We start from the raw sequence: 24,250 nt of genomic DNA, 5'->3' as shown, positions 1-24,250 counted from the left end.
TGTGGAGAGCAATGGAGGGAGAAGTCGGGCCCCCCTGCTGCGGATGTGTCCCAGTGTTGCCACGGCGCTCCCCTCCCTCACAGCGCTCCAGGCGGTAACTCGGTCTGCCTGCCTCTAGAGCTCCAGGAACCCCGGGATCCACCTTGACCACAGCGGACCATCGGAGCAGACAGTGTAGTATCTGCTCCGATGGTGGACCTACATGATCAGCAACAGAGACTACAGGTGGGAGCCGAGTCTAAAGGTAGCCATACATCTAGCAATGATGGGCAGATTCGACCAAGAGACAAATCTCTCTCTAATTGGAGAGAGATCTGTGGGCTGCCCACACACTCCAATCCGATTCCCGATCAATTTCAGCATGAAATTCGGGGGAGCCTGCCGCATCCTCCGTCCTGCCGTTGTGTATGTATGTAATGTATATGTGCATTTATACATTACCTGTCCTGTGTCCCGGTGGCTGTCCGTCTTCTGCCTCTCTTCGGTTATCTGCAGACATGCTGCCGGCGTGGTGCGTGTGAGGTCACGTGCCGGCGTGCTAGGCAACAACAGCGTGTATGCGGATAATTGAAAAGAGGTAGAACAAATGACAGCCACCGCAACACAGGACAGGTAATGTATAAAAAATGCACACTGCAGTACATTTACACATTACACACACTGCTGCACATTGTGCGAACAGCGCCGGGGTTTCGTCACTCGTCCAGATATCGCTTGCCATTACTGCTGTGCACCTAATCGAGCAAGTCAGCCTGACATCTTGCAGCATGTTCGATTGACTAATGCGACCGATTTCAGCCTGAAATTGGTCGCATTGTCGGTTGGGTATGCACTTGGCGGCACTGATTTTCATCCGATTTTGATTATAATAATCAAATCGGATTGTTGATCGGTCGCCAAGTCGCCTAATGTATGGCCACCTTAAGGTTCTTGATTTCTTATTTCATTGTTTTGTTGATCAAACATTGATTGGGAAAGGCTGCTCTTATCACGATAGAGTGTGTGGCGAACCCATAGGAACTGTAGAAGAGGGACTGTGTGGGCAACGGCCGCATAGCTTGGTGCTGCATCGAGCGGTATAAAGCTAGCACTTCTGCAGAAAGCCAGTTAAATGATCAATATCAGATGGGTATCAGTAATTATCTTTATCTGTGGTTAATCTAGTAGTATAATATGGCCAGCATAAATGCAGAATGTGGAATTTTACCCCCCCCAACGCAATTTCCCAGCTAATCAGCAGGAATCAGGCGATTATTTCCAACATGTCCAATCTGTTTCCGATCAAAAAAGGAATTGATTTTGCAAAGTCATCATTGAAAAATTGATTCCTTTATCGTTCAGGGGCAGTTTGGACATGTACACACGGTTCAACCTCGATTGGAGGGAAAAATTGCATTGTGTGTTCCCATCATTAGGCTGTTGCAAATCTATTGCTAATGAACGCTTCTCTCCTTTTATTTTAATAGCCTTTGCTGAGATTGCCAAGCACCCTTAAAGATCAGATTCAGAAAAAGACCTCCGAGTGCCTGGAAGAATATGAGGAGTGTCTGCTTCTAAACAGACATGAGCAGCGCGTAAATACATCAGAGAAGCTGCTGCAGTGTCTGTTACATGAAGGAGAAAGGTTCTGTGAAGAAAAGAAAAAGACTCTAAAGGATAAAGGATATACAGTATTCACGTTTGCTGTTAAAACTGCAGTTACAGCTGTGGCATGCCAACTTCTCCTGCCAGTGGCAGCTCCAGCGGCAGCCGCAGGTTGGTCTGCAGGATGGTTCACAGGATGGTTCCCAGGGTGGTTTGCTGCTGCACCTGCAGCACCAACGTACACAGAGGCAGCAGTGGGGTTGTTTTGGGGAGCAGCTGCTGTTGTGCAAGCAGGTGCCGGATATGTGTGGAGATTTGGAAGGCCATAGTTGTGAAATGGTAGATATAGATATTGATTGAGCATTATCCAGTTTCAACAAGAATGGATATTGCAAACAAATTTCTGCTTTCAGTAGCTATAAGATTTCATTCTGGCTTTTCGTGCACATCTACAACGACTTACAACAAAGCCAGTCAAGCCCAGGAGCTGCTGGTTATTTAGCTGGCAACTGGTCAATCAACCAGCAGCTATCGGGCTTGATTGACTCATGTTTCAAGTCACTGGCAATTTCCATGGAAAGTTAGAGTTGAATCTCATCTGTAATCATCTGTAAATAAATGGTCATACTCACACTCCTTATTTGTTTATAATACCCAGTATTTGGAGATAATTATGACAGACTGAACTGTAGTGATATAAGGTTGATCCAGCTCTTTACATAGTGACGAGCGCTGCTATGTAAGGAGTGCATAGCGATTGCTCCCTTACATTAAGCTGCGCTGCTTTGGTACATTTTTTCAAGAATTTTTCCCTTTGCTATCAGTCTTGCTGCAGCATACCACACACATCCTGGTTGGTGCATATTTTTGGAGTGGGAGGAACATACTCAATAAACTGACAAAAGTCTGGGCAGGCAGAGGTCGGTGCAGGTAGAGAGTAGTCAAAATCCAGGTAGAGGTCAGTGCAGGTGGCAGGCAGAGGTCAGTACAAATGGCAGGCAGAGAGTAGTCAATCCAGGCAGAGGTTGGTGCAGGCAGCAGGTAGAGTAGTCAAAATCCAGGCAAAAATCGGTAACGGGCAGATCAGCAGAAACACTTACCGTAGCTCAGAAGCAGTTGGGAACTAAAACTGACCACCACCAGCGGAATTTCCTTGAGGCAAAGAAGCTGTTGTACAGCGCCACGGAAGATGCTGGCACTTTATAAATCAATAAAGATCTCTCTAATTGCCAAGCCTGGGAAGGATCCCCTTAGGCCCCTTTCACATTAGCGTGGTTTCCGCATGTTGCGTTACTCTATTTTGCCGCAGGGTAACGCTAAACCAATAAGGTCTCAGCATACATGAATCCCATTACCACGCAGTTATCTGGGAATGCTTTTTTTTGGCGTTGTGGTGCAGTGCGAATCACCTCAATATATTTCTCCCCGCACTTGTTGATAAGGACCGGGCGGGTTTGTATTGTTATCCAGAAAAGAGGCAAGCATCTGAAAATATTTGGAGAACGCTCCTATTTATACAGCTTGCTAACAAACATAAAAAATCCCCACTGACACTGAGTTTAGATATAGAAAAAGCCTTTGATAACATCACCTGGTCCTTTCTCTCTGCAGTCCTGAGAGCTATAGGCATCACCGGTAGCTTCAACAACCTTATACAGCAGCTTAATTCACACCCATCCGTGCCCCTGAAACTTCACACAATACCCATCAGCAGAGGGACGAGGCAGGGCTGCCCCTTATCCCCAGCTTTGTTTGCACTGGTTATGGAGCCCCTTGCCTCACATATCAGACGTGACCCCAATATATGGGGGTATGAAGTGGGCAATTTGAACCCTAAACTCAGTTTGTTTACTGATGACATATTGATGACCATACAATACCCTACAATCCCCAATCTTTTAAGGACTCCCAAGTTGCAAGCTCCTAACTTGCAATTCCCCCAAGCCCCCCTCCCCAAAGCAAAACAAATTGCTCTATACTTTGGGTTTCAATATAAGCCACACTTTCTCAGATATCTGGGTATTAACATTTGCAATAATCCCAATGATATGTACAAGTGGAACTACACCCGTGTGCTGCCTGATCTTATAAGGGACCTAGACACTTGACATGCCTATGCTTTATCCTAAACGGGACGCATTTCTGTGGTCAAAATGACCCTTCTACGTAGGCTTACATACTATTTTAGGGCGCTTCCAATTCCCCTCATCAAAAATAATTTCCTCACCCTTCAAAAGAAAGTAATCTCCTTTATCTGGGCCTATAAAAATCCACGAATCCCCAGACACTGTACCGGCATAAGAGCTCAGGGGACCTCGCGGTGCCTAATTTATTGAAATACTACTATGCCTTAAGTTGGCCCAATTGCCTCTGGTAAATGCAGGGGCTCAGGTGCCCACCTGGGTCAGAATAGAGAATGCCATAATGCCTCTTCTGCGCCCCAGAAGAGTTCAGGGAGGCCAGGAATACACTAAACCAAGAGCGGAAGTTGGCAAAGAGTGACTACTCTGACAAACTGAGCTTAACCTACAGTCTAATAATGCCCGGGAGGTCTGGAAAGGCCTCAGGGCAGCCACAAGCTTCAAGCCCCCTCCTCAACACATACTTCCAAGCGCCGTACTTGCTGAGGAGCTCAACAAATTCTCCTGCAGGTTTGAGCACCCGCCCAACCCCCCCTGTGATCCAGGTAATCTTGTCTACTACACCCAGCGAGCCTTTTATCTCCTCACCTCCTCACGAACAAGCTCCCCTAGCTCTGGTAACAGTACAGGAGGCCAACGTGCTGCAGCACCTACAGAAGCTCAACTCCAGGAAAGACGGAACAACCTGCTTGAAAACCTGTGCGAGCCATCTAGCCCCGGTCCTCACCTCCATCTTCAACAAATCCCTACTGCTGGGCAAAATTCCCTCCTGCTTTAAAAAAATCTGACATTATACCAGTCCCCAAGAAGCCAGGAATCTCGGATCTAAACGACTACAGACCTGTTGCCTTAACCCTAATTATCATGAAAACTTTTGAAAGGCTGGTTCTTTCTCATCTGAAGCACCACACCGCCACTTTAATGGATCCTCTCCAGTTTGCTTACAAGGCAAACCGGTCAGTAGAGGACGCCATTAACATCAGCCTGGAACACATCACAGATCACCTGGACAAACCTCACGCCTATGCCAAGATCCTCCTAGACTTTTTCAATACCATCTGCCCCAACATCCTGCATGACAACCTATTACAACTTGGTATTGACCACACTCTTTGCGCCTGGATCAAAGACCTCCTTACCAACAGAACACAGCTAGTTAGAATTAGCAACTGCTCCTCCAGTGTTAGAACCACCAACACAGGCACCCCGCAAAGATGTGTACTATCCCTGATTCCCCGCAAAGATGTGTACTATCCCTGATTCTTTTTTCACTGTATACAAACAGCTGCACCTCATCTGCTGACACAGTTAAGGTCATCAAGTTTGCAGATGATACCACCATCCAGTTGTACCACAAATAATTCCGGGTGCGACACCTGTCGTACTTGGCAAATAAAGGTTATTCTATTCTAGTGTATAATGTCTCTATACAGTTGGAAATGAACTATGTGGGCCTCAAAAAAGGGGAAGAAGAATCTCAGAATAATATCCCCTATTATCCATCATACCCTCACTTTATGGGATAGATTACGATTCAAATATAAGCTCTAATCTCAAACCCTGCTTTTGATGCAGCTCTTACACAACCCAGATTTTCCTAGTGGCCTAGAGAGCCTGACCTTCCAATGGTGGTCTATAACTGGGCTCAGTATGCTTAAAGAGAACCAGAGGAAGTACTTCCGAGTGGCTTAGCGGGGACAGAGGCAGGAGCTATGCAATGGGGGAGGCGCATGGTGATTGACAAATACAAGGTTAACAGAAGGCTAGTGACAAGCAGATAGTTGCTAGCCTGGCACTATTTTCAGGGGGGACAGCAGAGCCCAGAGGGGACTGGCGGCGGTATTGTGCAGGGATCATGCCTCTGTGTCCTATTAAGATTTACAAAATCCGCCTTGGGATCTCTTTAACCATTTTAGCCGCCTGGCGGCTGCTGTTGCACGCTCCCGTGTTGCCCCCCGTTAGCATTCATTGATCTAAGTCCCTGATAGAAAGACTGCTGTCTTTCTGAGAAAAAAAAGTTTCTCATCCTCCTTATGCTTCCTGGAAGAGAGAGCGTTCACTTTCAGGACTAAAAATTTTTATTTTTTTTTGACTGTGGCTATCTTGTGGCCAAATAGTAAAACTACATCTGCATACATTTTTTTATTAAATGAACACATATTACATTTAAAATTAACTGTTTACCTCCTGCACCAAAAATTACCCAAATAAATTTTTTAATGAAAAAAAAATTACAATAAAAAACAAATAGTTACCTAAGGGTCTGAACTTTTTTCATATGCGTGTGAAGAGGGTGTATTACTAATAATTTTTAAATTATAAGCTTGCAAATAGTGATGGACGCAAAACTGAAAAAATGCACCTTTATTTCCAAATAAAATACTGTATTGGCGTCATACATTGTGATAGGGACATCATTTAAATGGTGTAATAACTGGGATAAATGGGAAAAATTAAACATAGGTTTTAATTATGGTAGCATGTATTATTTTAAAGCTATAATGGCTGAAAACTGAGTAATGAATTTTTTTCCATTTTTTTCTTAATATTCCTGTTAAAATGCATTTAGAAAAAAATAATTCTTAGCAAAATGTACCACCCAAAGAAAGCCTAATTAGTGGCGGAAAAAACAAGATATAGCTCAATTAATTGTGATAATTAGTGATAAAGTTATTGGCGAATGAATGGAAGGTGAAAATTGCTCGGATGCATAAGGTGAAAACCGACTCGGGGGTGAAATGGTTAAAGGACAACTGAAGTGAAAAGGATGTGGAAGCTGCCATATGGATTTCCTATTAAACGATACCAGTTAGCAGGCAGCCCTGCTGATGTATTTGGTTGCAGGAGTGCCTGAATTACACCAGAAACAAGCATGCAGCTAATCTTGTCAGATGTGACAATAATGTCAGAAACACTGGATCTGCTGCATGCTTGTTCAGGGTCTATGGCTAAAGGTATTAGAGGCAGAGGATCAGCAGGGCTGCCAGGCAACTGGTATTGCTTAAAAGGAAATAAATATGGCAGCCTCCATATCCCTCTGCTTTCAGTTTGTCCTTTAAAGACATGCTCATAGATGGAAAGGTCCAGTGGCGTAGCTAGAGATTATAGGGACCCATAGCAAAACTTTCATGGGGCCCTCTAATCTAGGCACTCTTTAGCTATGCCACCTGCCCTACCCTATGGATATGAGTTAATTGGCAATGTAAATTATCTTGCAATCCACATTGCATATAGTCCATGGGCACTGAGAGGATCTAGGAATACAAGAAAGTTATTAGTGAATACATCAAGTACCACCTGGCACCCCTCTGCTCCAGGCCCCACAGCAGCTGCTATGGCTATTGCTACGCCCCTGGAATGGTCCTCACCCACCAGCACCTGGTATCCCAGTATCTTTCGCCTGGATCTAAACAGAGCTTTGCAGCTACTCCCCTACTTAAAGTGGATCCGAGATAAACTTTTACTCATTGCATAATCGCGTTCCTTACATATAGTTTATAGGGCATTCCTCAAGCCAAATTCTTGTTTGTTTTGTTTTAATACTCTAATTCCCTATAAACTAAACAAGCCTCGCCCACAGCTCAAGGTGCCTTGGCACTCCAAGTAGCAAGGGCTTATGGGAGCTCAGTCTGGGCAGGAGGAGGTTACTAGCCAGAGATTTCAGAGGCAGAGGGGAGGAGAGGAGAGTGAGCTGAGGGCTGGAGATGCAGTTGCAGCTTGCCTGTGTGTAATGTGACAAACAAAACATGGCCGCTGTCATTGTATCACAGGAATCAATAAACATGAAACCGTTGAAGCTGTTTGCAGCTAGCTTTGCTGTGTAAACTATCTAAACTTTAGATAAGATATATAGACAAGTTACTTGTTATGGTTCGTTTTTCATCTCGGATCCACTTTAAGGTGGCTCTCAACAGGACGTGAGGCTTCCATTTTCACTCAATTTGCAAGTATAAGCTCTAGGGACGTGCTGCAGAAGGGGTTGGTATCCTTACTATATTCCATACGAAACCTGCCTACACAGGAAACCAAAACCCCTTTCATGCAGACATGGGAGCAGGAGCTGGGCTTTGAGGCAGACTGGGAGGATTGGGGAGGTTTTAAAAATCCTTGGACCCATACAACACCCATATAGAAGTATCTCTCTGCCTTCCTCACAGAAGCTATCTCACCCCCATGACACTACATTTTATAGATCATAATGTACCCAGGTCATGCTTCTGAGAATGTCATGCCAATGACATTAGTGGGTTCCAGGCCTTACATTGTGATGAGTTCCACAAAACATAAGACCTGTGATCTCTTTTAGGGGAGAAGCAGCAAATGGTATTTGATGAGGTTGCAATGGGATCTCTTGGGAGGCTTGGGAGGCTGGGTTGTACGAGGTATGATAGGGAATACCTAAATGCCAGCTGGCAAATATATAGGGGGCGATGAGCCTGAACGATTTCAAATGTTTGTTCTTTGTTGCTGAATACTGTAACTGTAAATTATGTATCTTATATCGCTCAACTGACTATGTTTGAACCATGTTTGTTATTTATCTCTATTGTTAGCGAGAAATTTGCACTTTTATTGTATGGTGATCATTTGCAAATAAAAGAGATTTTGAAAAAATGTATATACATTATATTATTTGGCTTGTCCCAATTAAAATGATACTACATACGCCATATTTCATCACTAGTTGGGCATGTAGCGTAGCATTATTGCTAGTCTTTGTGTCTGTAGCGGCTGGATGTGATTGCCATGGCGTAGAGTTTGTGGACCCTAATGCTGTACAGATATATTGCTAGGCAGCAGCCTAGAGATGGATCTATACAGTGTTGAGTCCCCGAACTGTCGTCCTAGCGATCTCATCCTATTGCTACAGATGGCAGCCATTACAGGTGACCATGAATCAGTTTTACTTTCCTGGGGCTTCTACCAGCCCCCTCTAGCCGTCCCGCATCCTCAGTCACTCATGGAGCCTCCGGTCCCCCGCCGCCAGCTAGTTTTCGCTGACAGGCCTGGCCACACATTTTTCCGCAATAGCTTTCTGCGCCTGTGCAAGTTGCTATTGAGGACGGGAACATGAAGGATACGCGTGGCCAGGCCTGCGCAGGTGCAGAAGCTGGCGGCAGAGGACAGGAGACTCCGTGAGTGACTGTGAGGGCTGCAGGGGGCTGGTAGAAGCCCCGGGTAACTAAAACTGATTTTTTTATCCCTGGCATGAATGTCCCTTTAAGGAACCTGAGACGGGGTGATATAAAAAAAATTCTACATACCTGGGGCTTCCTCCAGGCTGATTGCTCCCTTGCCGTCCTTCTGCACCTCCTGGATCCTCCACAATTCGGCTGTAAAGTCCTTCGTTCTGGGGCATACTGCCCCTGTCAAGTATAGGTGACACAAGGGGTTAATTAGTTAACCTCCCTAGCGGTAAGGACGAGTGTGACTCGTCCAGCATAAAAATGCTGAAAGCGGTAAGGACGAGCTACACTCGTCCTTGCAGCCAGGGAGATTTCTAAGTTCTCTGCTCTGCTGGCTCCACTTTTTTTTTTTTTACTTAAAGGAGTCATCAGGCAAGTTAATAGAAAATAAGTGGTACTTACCGGGGGCTTCCTCCAGCCCCAAACTCCCAGGACGTCCCTCGCCGCAGCTCTGCCCGCAGCCGTTCGCCACAGATCTGTCCTGGTCCCCGGCGATGACGTCAGAGCGACCTCCAGGTCGCTCTGTACTGCGCCTGCGCGAGCGGGGCTGTCAATCACCGCCACGTGGGCCGGAGCGGACTGCAGTTCTGCGCCTGCGCAGTCCGCTCCGGCCCACGTGACGGTGATTGCCAGCGCTGCTCGCGCAGGCGCATTGCAGAGCGACCTGGAGGTCGCTCTGACGTCATCGCCGGGGACCAGGACAGATCTGCGGCGAACGGCTGCGGGCAGAGCTGCGGCGAGGGACGTCCTGGGAGCTTGGGGCTGGAGGAAGCCCCCGGTAAGTACCACTTATTTTCTATTAACTTGCCTGATGACTCCTTTAAAAGGGATACCCCTAAGACTGCTGGATGCCTGCCAGCACACTGTGGGCAGCGATCTACGCTACCCACAGTGTGCCAGAAGGCATTCAGCCGTCCTGGAGAAGCCCTTATGTGATTGGGAGCCGGCTGAGCAGAGAATCTACATCTGCATTCCCCCTCCCTTCTCCCCGTCTGTTAGTGACCCCTGCTTCTTCTCCCCCCTGCCTGCTGCGCTGGCCCTCCCTTCCTCTTCCCATATGTGAAGCGATCCCTGGCCTTTCTCCCCCGCTCTCTCCCCCTTCCCTCTGTGTAGCGAACACTGGCCCTGATCTGTAAATACTTACTGAGCCACGCTGTCCCACGATCGCACCCCATGTCTGCCACTGCAGCTCCAGTCTTCTGTGTTCAGGACACGGTAACGCCTTGGTGTGTTCAGAACAGAGAAGACTGGTGCTGCAGCTGCAGAGATGGGGTGCGATTGTGGGACAGAGAGGCTCCAGTGGCTCAGTAAGTATTTACAGATCAGGGCCGGGGATCATTACACAGAGGGAAGGGGGGCGCGGAGGACAGAGACATTAAAGAGAGAGATCTGTTTCATGGCTCTTCAATCCACCTTTTCACAGTCCTTAGGACTGGCTTGGTGGTCTCAAGTTGCCTTTTGTAGGTGGGGATTAGCTGGATTAGGCAGTGGTCGGATTAGTTGCCCAGGGCAGCCCAGACTGTGTAGCAGTGATCCTGGGGATTCTGGTTCCTGGTGGGGCATGTGATGGGATAGAGTGCCACGGAAGTGCCACAGCACGTCTTTGAAAGGGGCAGGGCTAAGCGGCAAAAGCGGGGAGTGAGTTAGAGGAAACGGTCCTGGGAGGTGATTATAACTTTGTGACATCACACACGCACCCAGGTTACTCCCGCAGCTACATGGAGCGCATGTATGGATGGTTTCCGAAGCCAGCAACGGACACGGAAAGGTAATGTATAGTACGTTGGGTAACGGAGGTGTAACATTGAACATTAGGGTCACAGCGACGGCCCGCAAGGCGGCGTCACAAGGCCGATTCCAAAACATTTCAGTATGAAATTGATCGGGACTCGGCCTGCAGTGTATGGGCAGCCAACAGATCTCTCTCTGATCAGATTCAATTACAGAGAGAGATTTGTCTCTTAGTTGAATCTGCCCATCATTGCTAGATAGATGGCTACCTTAACGGTGAGGGATATGGATGTTTCTTTTTAAGCAATACCAGTTGCTTGGCAGGCCTGCTGATCACTTTGGCTGCAGTAATGGCTGAATCACACACCTGAAACAAGCATGCAGCTAATCCAGTCTGACTTCAGTCAGAGCACCTGATCTGCATGCTTGTTGAGGGGCTGTGGCTAAAAGTATTAGAGACACAGGATCAGCAGGAGAGTCAGGCAACTGGTATTATTTTAAAAGGAAAAATCCATATTCTTCTCAGTTTAGGTTCCCTTTAAGAGTATTGGAGACAAAGGCTCAGCAGAAAAGTAAATGTCAGCCTCCATATACCTCTCACTTCAGGTGTGCTTTAAGCATTCTGCAGGCACAGAAACTCCTAAACGCAGTGTGAATGGTGAACTCTGAGAATTTGCTATGAGTGCCGGAAGCTAGGTTTAATAACTCTGCTTTGATCTGAATGGAGGATTCTGGGGGGAAAACCCATGAATTTGCTGCAGAAACTAATTCTGAAGTTTTATAAATCAGCTCCTTTCTCCCACCTACCAACCTAGGTCCATCATAGCTTGTATGCAAATGTAAAGAGTCTATACACACAAGCAGGAAGCAATGCATGAGAAGTCAAAGGGAGCTGAGAGATACTGTATGGCTGGCAGGAGAGTGAGTAGCAGCTGGTTAGTGTACTGGTTAAAGTGAATGGGAACCGCATTTTTTTTAAAAAAATGAAGCAAATACTTACCTAAGGAGAGGGCAGGCTCTGGGTCATATAGAGCCTTCTGTCTCCTCTCTCGGTGTCCTCTATCCTGTGCTGGCTCCCCCCCCCCGTTTAAATCCCCCACCGAAAGGTTATTTGGAAGTCTTCGGGAGCTGTGTCCTCCCGAAGACGTGCGGCTCCATACTGCACAGGCGTGAGCGTGCAAGAGAGCGTGCTTGCGCAGGTGCAGTACAGGGCCGCCCTTCTTCAGGAGCACTCGGGCTCCCTGAAGACTTCTGAAGCCTCCTTTGGCCGGGTAAAGCAGTATTTGACTAAATTAGTCAAATACTGCTACCGGGCGAGCCAGCACTGGAACGAGGGGACTAGGAGAGGAGCGGGAAGGCTCTATAGGACCCAGAGCCTTCCCTCTCCTTGGGTAAGTATCTGTCTAATTTTTTTTAAATGCGGTTCCCATTCACTTTAAGACCTTTGCTTTTGACATGGAAGTCCAGGGTTCGAATCCTGGGGAGGGTCAGAACCTATTCAGTAAGAAGTCCTTGGGCAAGACTTCCTAACACTGCAGGGAGGCCTCTTGAGCGCGTCTCACTGGCTGCAGCTCGAGTGTTTTGAGTCCAACAGGAGAAAAAAGCTATACAAATATAAGGATTATAATAACTACTTTTTTCTAAAAATACTCTTTGGTACAAGGTGTGAAATTGATGAAAATAACAGCTTTCGTAAAAAAAACAAAACTTTTACTTGCAATTTTCAATATTTACAGAGGATTATTTCCTGTGTATCCTTTCATGTTTCACCAGAACTGAGCTATAGGTGAAGCTTTTGCCACACTCGCCACATGTGTAGGGTCTCTCCCCAGAATGGGTACGTTGGTGTTTGACCAGAGAAGACATCTGGGTGAAATTCTTCCCACAATCACTGCAATAAAACGGCTTCTCTCCTGTGTGGGTACGTCGATGGTTCACCAGAGCTGAAGTCTGAGAGAAGCTCCTGCCACAGTCCCGGCAGGAGTAGGGCTTTTCTCCCGTGTGTATACGGATGTGTTTGACCAGCGCCGAGCTGTGAGAGAAGGTTTTTCCACAGTCCTGACAGGGATAGGGCCTCTCACCGGTGTGGGTCCTGTGGTGGTTGGCCAAGCCCGACTTGTCCATGAAGGATTTGGCACACTGGCTGCAGGAGTAAGGCCTCTCCCCACTGTGAGCTCTCTGGTGCTTCAGCAGTGCTGAACTCTCTGTGAAGCTCTTCTCACACTGGTTGCAGGCATAGGGCCCCTGTCCAGTGTGGATGCGCTGATGCCGTATCAAGTGGGAGCGCCGTATGAAGCCTCTCCCACACTGAGTGCAACAGTATGGCTTCTCTCCAGAATGAGTCCTCACGTGAGTGAGAAGGTTGGAACTCTGAGCAAAGGTTTTCCCACAGTCACTGCACACATATGGGCGCTCGCCCGAATGGGACCGCTGGTGCCGAACCAAGTGCAACCGACAAATAAAGCTTTTCTCACAGTCACCACATGTATACGGCTTCTCTCCTGTGTGGGTCCTGTTATGGATAGTAAGCTGGGAGCTGTCAATAAAGCTTTTACCGCACTTGCCACAAAAATATGGTCTGTCACCAAGGTGGATTCTCCGGTGCCGGAGAAGGTGTGAGCTTCGGTTGAAGCATTTGCCACAGTCAGTGCATGTGTAATGCTTCTCGGTGAAATGAGATTTACAGCCAGTCACAAGTTCAGATCGGACGTTCCCAAGGTGGTTCCGTGTAGCTTCAGACTGAAGAGGTGCATTATGGGTAGATGTGACATTATTCTTGGCATTACAGAAAGGATGGTCAAGCACAGGTGTAATCTCAGTTTTAAGATCTTCCTTCCTTGGTGTAATGGCAGTTTTAAGATCTTCCTCCTTTGGACTGCAGTGCAATGGGCAGCGCTGATTATTAAACCCAGCATATTCCACCTTCCAGTATGTGGTGTACACGTCGGTCTGCTGATCTGCTGAACACACAGGAACATCCAGCTGCTCTTCCTTAACCAAGACTGGTTGGCAGTCTGAAAAAAACAAAACAGCAATCAACAAGTTGACTGATCTTACAAGTTCATATAGTGCTTAGAAGGGTCAGGTTATGGTCTCTTCTTTAACAAAAACAGTATTAAAGTGTATTATTATAATGTAGCATTGATATAGCACCGATATCTTCTGCAGCACTGTACATTAGTATAATGGCCTCAATTCACTAAGCTTATCTCCTGTCTTTAATAACGTTTCTAGAGTGGTCATTATGGTGATGAGGCATGTCGTATTCAGGAAACATTTTACCTCAGGCAAACCTAAAGTTAACTCTTCTGTCTTTAAGTTAACTCTTCAATCCTTAAAATAACTCCACAGTTAAAGACAGGCTGTTTATTAACTGCGTGTGAAAATAACTACAGAGGAGGTAAATTAACTACAGAGGAGGTAAATTAACTACAGAGGAGGTAAATTAACTACAGAGGAGGTAAATTAAGGAATGAAGAGATAAGATAACTCTCTTACTGTGTGGAGGTAAGTTTTCTCTTGCCTTATTATCTCCAGCATGATCTTAGTGAATTGAGGCCATTGTCTTGTTACTTAACTGTCCCTCAGAGGTGCTCACAATCGAATTCCTACTATATCCATATGTCTATGTATGTTTTGTGTAGTGTATGCATCGTAGTCTATAGCCAATTTAGGGGGAAGCCAATTAACTTATCTGTATGTTTTTGGGACCGAAGTGCCCGGTGCACATAGTACCCTGGCTGCGATTCAAACCAGGGGGGACCCAGTGCTGCAAAGCAACAGTGCTAACCACTACGCCACCGTGCTGTACCTGAGACGTCAGAAGATGGAGCATGTATAGTTACCTGGGGCTTGTTTCTGCCCCATGTACTCCATGGTCTCCCTTGCTGTCCTTCCAGGCAGCTCTGTTCTTCTACAATCTTGCACAGTAATATGCCAAACCGTTGTCAGTCGCGCTGCAGTGCGTATGTGCGTCCCATCCGTGCACGCCCCCCCATCACGCTCCTGTTGCCGGTGCAGCAATAGGGGAGTGTGCGCACTGCAGAGCAACTGGACATATTATCGGGCAAGACTGTAGAAGAACAGAGCTGCACTGGAGTACGGCAAGGGAGACCATGGAGTACACTGAGCTAGAGGAAGCCCCAGGTAACTATAAATGCTGCATCTTCTAACGTCTCAGGTTCTCTTTAACGTTTACTAAATGCTTGTTTTTGGAAGGCAACGCTGCATAGAGTTTTGAAATGTTCTACTGGGCTTCCGTCGATAGAAGTCTGACTGTAGCTACTCTGTTTCTCCATACTACCTTACCAAAGAATGGCTACTCCACTGATAGTGAGGTTAGGCTACAGTCAGAAGGCTGGAAAAGAAAAGAGGTAGGGATGCCAAGAACTACAATGCTGCAGTTATTCTGTCTACCTGACTACAAGTCAGACTCTACTCAAATGTAGAGGGTGGTGTAAGGCTACAATTGCTGAGCTTGGGCCAGAATGCATCAGGGCCGGCCAGGTGTATCCACAGTCTTTAGTGAATCTATATTATGCAGGTAAATGCAGTGATTAATAGTGGGTTGCAGAAATAGGGTGACCAACCAGTATACACACTTGTCACCCAAAGTGATCACAAATACCTAGCGCGTACGAAAACAATGAAAATGAAATCAGAGCTACTGAGCCCCATTTATCAATGTATCCCTATGAAAATTCTGTACTAAATAGTGCCCTTACCGTTACCAATAATCAGATTTCCGTGGACTGGCAAATAGGAGTTATAGCGTACCTGAACTGACATGTGACATGATAAGATTAGGTCCCGCCCAAATGCTTTTCTGCAAGCGTGCAGAAAAGCATTTGGCACCTTTCGGCGTCTATCGCCATGCAGTGCTTTTAACCCTCACAAGGGGACGCAGAGGCACGTCGCTAAGCGATCCTGAATGCTGCTTCTAGGATCACCTGAAACGACGGAAAAAAATGGGATTGAAGTACAGCGTTTGTGCAAATAACGGGAAACAATTGTACCGGCTGTCTATTTACTTGAATGGACATGGCTTAAACGATGAGTGCCGCGGCCTGCCATCTAGCACCGCGGGATGCCCGTCAGAATTGGCCCTGAAATGGAATATATTTAGCATGGCACAAAGATAGTGAATTCAGAAGCACACGCCATATATTCCAATACTTTAATAGATCCTCTTAAGGTAAATTGCATATTGCAAACAGCAGTAGATATTAAAAAAGCACAGTAATACTCAGACACATGAAGACGGACAAGAGATGCGGAGGAGGATCATCCCTTCCACAAATCTTGTGGATCTTCATGTGTGCTTTTTTAATATATATTGCTGTTTGCAATATGAATTTACCTTAAGACAGGTGTGTCTAACTCAAATACAAAGTGGACCGAAAATGAACACTGGAACCTAGTTGCGGGCCAACCTTAATGTCTACAGGCCACCTTTGCCCTTTTACAGTTCCATGGTGTCTAATAGCTCCCTTCCAACCCCTGTACAGATCCCCAAGTGTCTAGTGGTCCTCCTTTCTCCCCCATACAGGTCCCTGGTGTCTAGATGCCCCCACCCTCACATACACAGTTCCCTGGTGTCTACAGCTTTCCCCCTCCCTCCCCCACATTGTTTCCCTGGTGTTCTAGGGCTTTACCTCCAATATCGCTTCCCTGCTGGTCTAGAGTGGGCCAAATATAATGCAAAGTGGGGAAGCCACCTGAGGGCCAAATGTAATGGCTCTGAGGGCCAGATCTGGCCCCCGTGCTGGAGTTTGACATGTATGCAGTGAATGCAGCCCTGGCTCTCCTGAAAAGTGAATAAAAAACAAAATACTATAATCTGGCTAAGAAAACACTGATGATAACACGACAGGGCTGTAAAGGTCAGCCAGATGCTATTTTAGACAATATCGTCATGGCTGCAGTTTAGAATTCAGTAAAAAAAAAAAAAAAACAGCCCTTAAACTAAAAATAAGAATATGAGACTTCAGGAAAGAACCATTAATACTGCACATTTATATTATACGTTCGTTTTTAGCTCAGGTTTGCTTCAAAAGTAAAAACCAGAACTGACTATTGCTCTGGAGGAACCTAAACTTTTATTCAAATAAATAAATCCACCTAGGCTATGATGCTTACCTGAACAGCATGTGACTCCATACGGTTCCTGTCCCTTTTCAATTCCAGATATGATCTCTGGATATTCATGGACAAACCCTGTTTTATAAAAAAAAAAAAAAAAAAAAGTAAGGATTTCACTTCAGTAACTGGGACATGTAAACATAGGGTTACCTTACAAAAATGAATATACTGCATGTTGTAACTACATGTCATAAGCAATTTCGAAAACTGAATGTCATTAAAAAATTATTTTTTCATTCAATATCAGCCTGAAGCTCTTATATCTGTCTAGAGATTTAGCTAGAAACCATAGCAACAGTACATGGTTTGGTTTAAAATACTTCTCAGTATCCTCATTAAAGAGAATCAAAAAGAATCTTTGTGTCCCACATGTAATGCACGCTGTCCTTTTAGCCTGAGACACGGCTTCCAATCTAAGATTGCACATAATTGCATTTTGGCCTTTGTCATTTTTTTGCCATGTGACATGAGGAACATAGCTTATACACCTTGGGCTTGTTTGGTTGGTTCTTGCATCTGGCTTTCAGGGTCACACGATCTTAAGCTACATTTTAGGACGTCTGCATGCTTTCATCTGCATGATTTTAATATGTTGCTAGTGACAAGGCTGCGGTATCTTTTAGTTTTACTAGGGAATCCCCCTTTTTTTCTCACTCTGGAATTGTTTTCGATTGGTAAAATAGCACATACACTTTACTATCGGTTTGAGATATTACAAATGGTTGTTTTGTTTTTTGTTTATACTTCTTTTATTATTTTTTTATTCCTGTAGATCTTTGCCTCAGAGCAAATATTGCCTGGACTAAGGGGCCCTACGCGGCTCCGAAATGTTGGCCATATTTTTACATGGAACTAATAGATTGATTTTGGATGTGCCAGCTTTCTTCCTTGTTTAGTTAATTAAAGCGGAATATAACCCAGAATCTCTTCTTTGCTCTAAAAGATTATTTACAGCATATAATATACTAACACAATGTTTTTTTTTTTTAGTAAAACGGCATTCAAAGGGTTACATCACAGGGCTGACTCTTTCTTCTGCAGGGAGAAGCCACATCGGAACTGCTTATAATCTTATCTTGTGTACACCTTCTTTACTGATACATTTATGTAAACATTCTCTGGCTGTGCAGGACTTCAGCTGATGAGTGCTGAAGTGAAACACAGATCAGAAATAACTGCTGCCAGCATTTAAAACAGAATGCACCAGCTGCTTTCAAAGTAAATTAACTGAACTTTGGGAAGTTATAATGTCTAAATGAATAATAATACTTGTGCACAAAAGCAAATATGATAATTGTATGGGTTATAAAAAGTAGGAAAACACATTTTTGTTAAACATTTTGTCAGAGTTTTAAACCGCTTTAAAGAGACACTGAAGCGGAAAAAAAAATATGATATAATGAATTGGTTGTGTACTATGACTAATTACTAGAAGATTAGCAGCAAAGAAAATATTCTCATACTTTTATTTTCAGGTATATAGTGTTTTTTCTAACATTGCATTATCCTATAATATGTGCAGATTACACAACACTCAGCATTCAAAATGAGTCTTTCAGAGCAGTCTGTGAAGTAATGACATCTCCTCTGCCAGAGGAAAAGTAAACAGTTCAATTACAGTTGAGATAATAAAAGTCAGATAACAGCCCTCTCCAGGACCAAGTTAGTCAGAGAGCTTAATAGCTTTTTTGCATAGAGATAACAACTGGAGTTTCTCAACTCTTCCTGTACTGGAAACAATTAGACTGATGTATCTGATCTTAATTTTTTTTTTCTTAGCTGTGCTACACATACAAATCATAATATCATAATTTTTTTTTCGCTTCAGTGTCTCTTTAAAGAGAGTCTGAAGCCTTATAAAAAAAATCACCTTTTTATTCACCATTTATGTAAAGCAGTATCAGTATCTAAAACGCAGAATTCCCACGGCAGAACGAGGTAATTAAACCCTCAAATTTGCGGGGCAAAATGCGGGGAGCGCTTCTTTGTAGAGGTAGAGCTTTGTGCTGTAGCCCTGCCTCCACTCGCGTCAATCCTTGCCTCTCCCTGCCCCTTTCAGTCTTCTTTCACTGAGATGGGCGGAGGAAAGGTGGAGATCCGCGGGGATTGACACAAATGGAGGCAGAGCTACAGCACTAAGCTCTGCCTCCCTGGGCAGCAAAATCAACGACTTTGAAAGTCGTGGATATTTGCCCAGGTATTTGGGGGGGGGGTGTTTAAATACAGCATTCTGCTGCGGGAATGCAACGTTTTATGGCAGCCTCCATATCCCTCCCATTACAGTTGTCATTTAAGAAACCTGCACAAAGCTGGAAGTAAATTCCACACACATTTCCCACAAGGTCTAGTTTGACTGCAAGGGCTTGTTATTTATACAAAGAGATATATGCATATATACACGGTAATCCCAGAAGTGCACAGGAAGTTCCATTTTTTTTTTCATTTCTTGGGTCGCACTGTGCCTGTAACGTGCGGAGTGACTTTTTGGCTGCGGTACGATTGTTCCAAATTGCAAAACCCCACACCAAGTGTGTAAGGACACTAAAGTGTATATGATCTGGTAAGCATTTTCTTATGAAATGTGAGTGTACACTATAATTAGGTTTTCCTTTATGGAGCAGAGATAGGAAAGCTGTAGGAAAGCATTGTAACAGATGCCAAGCCTTACCCAGAGACAGGAGCGTGTGGTAATTCTCCATCATGACCTCCATGTACAGCATCCTCTGCTCCACTTCTAACATCTCCCATTCTTCTAATGAGAAGTACACAGCCACATCATCAAAGGTAATAGCAACCTGAAACAGAGGAAGCTGATCACAAGGCCATAACAATGACCAATAGCTAGAGCAGCTATATCTTGCTCAGCCCTTTAACATCCACCATACCAAATCATTTGACTACTTAGATCACTGGTGTCAAACTCAAAGCCTGCGGGCTGAATGTTGCCCTCCTTGCCATCTTATATGGCCCCCGAGAGCTTCAAATGTGAATAATTGTAAACAGTAAATTAACAACAGTACACTGCGGACCTATCCAGAGGATGACAGTGTTTCTGGTTGAAACTTTGAGCCTGGGTGCAGCAAAAACACATGGAAATTGGCATTGGGGCCTCCTCCTTGGATCCAAATCACCCCCCTCCCCATGTGGCTGGTATAATACACACACGCCTACACACCTTCCCTCCATGCAGCGAATCGTTCCACCGTTACACTTGCTGCGCGCCAATTGGTCGCCTTACATCTCTGGCTGGTTGCCATTGATGATGCACCCCTCTCTCAGTTCTTCCTTCAGGTTCAGTTGACCGGGAGGAGGGGCAGAACATATGACGCGTGGGCGTTCCCCTGTTCATAGGTATTGCATAAAACAGTCTTGGTGTCTCCTCCTCTCCAGTCACATGGTGAGTAGGCACTATTATGATTGGTTCCAGGCTTAGCATAGTGATTCCCCATCAGGTTCGCTTATATACACAGCGGTGATTGAGCAATAGATACAGCTTTCTGATTGGCTGAGTACTCGTTGGGTGAGGTATATAAACTGTTTGATTTTGTGATTGTTTGTCAGACGTTTACCAACTTGATAAAGAAGTTGTCGTATATATGTGAAGGTTTTGGATAAAATAATTTAAAAGCTACAAATACTGATGGTGCTGGCTGCCTCATTTTGATACGACTGGATTGGTGATCCAATTGCTGAGCACATCACTGTCATATCCAGACGAATGTGCATACCTACAAGACTAGCGCAGTAAAGCTGTGCAATATTTCCCCTCTCCAGTGCTGCGTCTTGTCCCTTCCGTTCTTCCTGACAGCTTCATGTTCTATACTTCCATACCTTCAGCTTCGATCACATGACATACATCAAGAGCCAGAGGTACGCAACATAGAGCATGTGTTTGTTAAAGTGAACCTCCGGACTAAAAATCGACTCAGCAGCACTAAAAAGGCTGTTTCTTTAACAGTTTCACAGCATCAGAACTTTGTTTCTCTTATCCAAGCCTCATTTTTAGCTGCACAGAAGAAAACTGCCCGGGCTTTTTTCCCCTGATGCTGTGCAAAGCATGATGGGATTTCTGATGTTGTTGCTCTCGTTCTGCTGTTTTGGTGCACATTTTATTTTTTTACATTTTGAATTTGACATTTGAAGCATAGCGTGTGCAGCTGGGAGGGGTTATCAGGACACAGGACAGTTGGAACTGTGTCTCCTGCTCCTTGTCACCTCCTTTCAACCAAAAAGATGGCTGCCCCCATGACAAAGATGGCAGCCCCCATGAATCACAAACATTTGCCTGTTCTTTTAAAACAGGGTGGGTAAAAAATTATATTACCCATCTATTCTAATTAACATAACTAATGTAACTTAATGACAGTATGTTTGTTTAGGCTGAAGTTCCCCTTTAAGAAGATTAGAGGAGACCAGAAGCAGCACTGGAGCAGGCAAATATTAAACTGCTCCACTGCAGAAAGGGAGGAGTGGGGATCCAAGCCCCCATGGCCGCTATAGTTATGCCACTTTGACTGTTCAATAAATATTACATCTTAATAAACAATTTGGCCCGCAACTTGGACTTGGTTTGTAGATTTTGGCCCCTTAGGGCCCATTCACCCTTAGAAACGCAAAACGCTGGTTTGCCAGCGTTTTGCCGGAGTGATTTTTGCGCGATTTCACGCGGAAATATCACTGGACAGTGCAGCGATTTCTCCACGATCACGTTTAGCGCTTCTATAGCACTGAAACGTGATGGCCGGGAAATCGCCTGAAAATGGTGCAGGCTACGCGTTTGCGTTTTGCCCATAGACTTTTATTACACTAGCGCTTTCAAAAGCGATAGCATTTTGCCGAAATCGCCGGCAAAACGCTCAAGTCTGAATGGGCCCTCACGGAGTTTGACACCCCTGACTCAGATGTTCTTATGACTTTGCTTATTACCTCTTGCAGTGCTGTGTCAGTCTGCATCATCAGCTGGGCGTGGGGTCGGATGCAGTGCAAATGTAAATCTGGCATCTGTAAAATAAAAAGTGATATTAAAACAAACAAACTACTGACATGAGGCGCTGCAAAGAGAGTCGGAGGTGCTAAGTATTTTCTATCACTTACTCTCTTAGCTGAGCTAGGCTAATGACAATTTTACAATGAAAGCTGGAATTCCCTTTAGGACATAAGCGATTTACAAGTAACTTCTCATAGTATTAGCTGTCAGTCTGCATTTTTACTCTACAGATTCCTCGATTTGCCTACTGGTTGCTATTGACAACACACCTTTACTTTTTTTAAGCAACTTTGTACTTACCTAGCACCAAAACTGCACTTAACATGAATCAATAAGGCATGTGTCAGATTATGGGAAGCAATGCTTGCCAAAGGCAGACAAAAGTTTCAAGTCTGTCACGAGACAAGAGAAGGCAGTCTTATGATGAAAAAATACTGTATGCAGCCTGTGGTTATCTCCTGTGAAAACTGCATGTCAAACCATTTACAAGTTTCCAAGATACAGATTTATTGATGCCTAGGGAAAAAAATGAAAGTAAAGTGAGTAGCACTGCAAAGCTTCTTACTGCTTGGAGAAGCCCTCATCACAGTAAGACCAGGGAATAGCGAAACGTGGGAAGTGGGAAAGTTAGGGCTGAGGCTGTCCTAGAAAAATAGTGAAATCTCCAGTTACTGCAGCAACCAATATCCATGGAACTGATCAGTTTGCCATAAATCTTTCCCTGAATACTGCTATGGCCACGATGAGTACTCCAAACAGATATATATATATACTACTTTGCGAGGAGATGTGGTCACATTCATGGACTACATCTCCCAGCATGCATTGTGGCAGACGCGCAACTTTGCTGGAAACTCAAAATGTGGCACAGCTGCGGTCTCTCTTGAAAGATGGTGGATCCAATATGCATGGGGGACCAGAGGAGTAGGTAAGTATTGACAATCGCCCCAACCTTCATGGCACACTCTCTAACAAGCCTCCCTTATGGGGGGGGGGTCCATTTTATACATTCTCAGTTACAGGTGCTCAGTTGCCTTCAAAGCTTTATTAGGGCTATGGCTTAGTAGAGAGGTTTTATCCCTGCTTTGGAGTCGCTGGCGATTCCATAAATGCTAGGTTAATGTAAGTCAATTGCGGTGAGCCCACAGGAGCAATTGTGATTAGGAAAATCTCAAATGTGGGTTCTGCAGCATTTTTGAAGCAATTGCATTCCATACAAAAGATAAGGATGCTGAAAAACCACTTTGCAATCACTGTGGTAAAGCAATTTTGCAGCGATTTTAGCACCTAAACAAAATATTAGCAAATCGCTATTGCTAACCGCAGTGCAAACCCAAGCACTAGAAAAAAATGCTTCTAAAAGCGTTGGAAATCGCTGTACAAAATGCTAAGCAATTGAGATAGCAATTTGCAAATGTAGATGGCCGCCTGGCCTAATTGCAGATGCCTTCCATTATAAGAAGGCAAAATTATATTTAGCATCTCTTTTTTAGTAAGAGGATGCTTTGGTCTCTTTAACTCTTAATACCAGGGATCCCCAAACTTTTTCGGTCAAGGGCCAGTTCAACATACTTCAGACTGCTTGGGGGCCGGAACATACATAAAATGTTGAAAAACATTACATTGAATCTAGGTATCGATTCCCCCCAATCATGCAAAGAGGAGAACTCCCAGCAGTAGCCATTCAATCATGTGGCGCTGAAGAAGGTCTTTGTGCATCAGACAGTGAAGCATACCCAGGTGACAACTTGCCTTCCAATTAAACAGCAGTGTCACCTGATGCAGAATTGTATTGGAAGCCAGCGAATGACTCCTCGCTGGCTTCTACAGTATGTGGATGAGCAGTGCCAGCACCGCTATTCTATATGTGGGCCGCTGACATTTAAAGGTGCAGTGGGCCACATCTATAAGTTATACCTTTTGTGTTGGGGGGGTAGTTTGAGGAGCACTGCTTTATACTATTCTAGTGGTTCTGAGTCATCAAGAGGGTATTCCGTAAAAATACAACATGAACATGCAAGGCAAGTTGAGTAAAGCAATTTTATTTATATATTTGCTGTATCATAATTACTGTTCCACACTTATACACTGGGTCAGATTTACTAAGGCATAATCATAAGTTTCAGAAAACTATTTTATTTACAAATTGTATTAAGTTGTTAAAAAAACTGTACCAAATACTGGACTGTAATGTTAACACAGCATGGCTAGAATAAAGACTAACAGTGCAGTATGCTCAGTGCTGGGCCTCCTGTTACCTGCTCCTGTGACCTGCTCCTGTGACAGGCCTGGCAGAGGACTATGCTAGATGGAGCAATCACTTATCACATCCTAGATCCGACCATCATCACCTGTCACTCCTATCTCCAAAGCCTCTTCAGTCCATTTACAGACCCATTCCATCCTGCAGCAAAGGTTTCTGGGACGTGTAGTCTATTCTTCACCTTACTGGTTCAGAGAACAAGGAAAACAACTACAAC

The 24,250-nt window shown here is 44.8% G+C and overlaps 2 protein-coding genes across 2 annotated transcripts in view; one reads left to right on the top strand and one right to left on the bottom strand.

Annotated features, from left to right (window-relative positions):
- LOC137562860 (RING finger protein 112-like) overlaps positions 1 to 8,343 on the top strand; it is a 117,709-nt gene extending 109,366 nt beyond the window's left edge. Inside the window, exon 14 of the mRNA XM_068274628.1 lies at positions 1,467 to 8,343. Within this exon, the coding sequence (XP_068130729.1) occupies positions 1,467 to 1,913 (447 nt within the window). The 3' untranslated portion in view covers positions 1,914 to 8,343. The remainder of the gene's footprint in view (positions 1 to 1,466) is intronic.
- Positions 8,344 to 12,330: 3,987 nt separating this feature from the next.
- LOC137562859 (zinc finger protein 436-like) lies at positions 12,331 to 24,221 on the bottom strand. The gene is made up of 5 exons (XM_068274627.1): positions 24,029 to 24,221; positions 21,710 to 21,784; positions 19,452 to 19,578; positions 16,781 to 16,858; positions 12,331 to 13,656 (listed from the first exon to the last, which is right to left on the bottom strand). The coding sequence occupies exons 2-5, from the start codon at positions 21,782 to 21,784 to the stop codon at positions 12,383 to 12,385; spliced, it is 1,554 nt and encodes a 517-aa protein (XP_068130728.1). The 5' UTR covers positions 24,029 to 24,221; the 3' UTR covers positions 12,331 to 12,382.
- Positions 24,222 to 24,250: the final 29 nt, after the last annotated feature.

This window comes from Hyperolius riggenbachi, chromosome 3 (assembly GCF_040937935.1).
Source record: "Hyperolius riggenbachi isolate aHypRig1 chromosome 3, aHypRig1.pri, whole genome shotgun sequence".
Lineage (NCBI taxonomy): Eukaryota > Metazoa > Chordata > Amphibia > Anura > Hyperoliidae > Hyperolius > Hyperolius riggenbachi.
The sequence above is the reverse complement of the archived record's forward strand: the minus strand, read 5'-3'. Positions and strand labels throughout refer to the sequence as shown.

Coding starts and splice junctions, on each gene's coding strand:
- LOC137562859 (XM_068274627.1), bottom strand. CDS start 21,784: ATGCCAGATTTACATTTGCACTGCATCCGACCCCACGCCCAGCTGATG. Junction 19,579..21,709: donor CTGACACAGCACTGCAAGAG/GTAATAAGCAAA, acceptor CCTCTGTTTCAG/GTTGCTATTACCTTTGATGA. Junction 16,859..19,451: donor CCACACGCTCCTGTCTCTGG/GTAAGGCTTGGC, acceptor TTTATAAAACAG/GGTTTGTCCATGAATATCCA.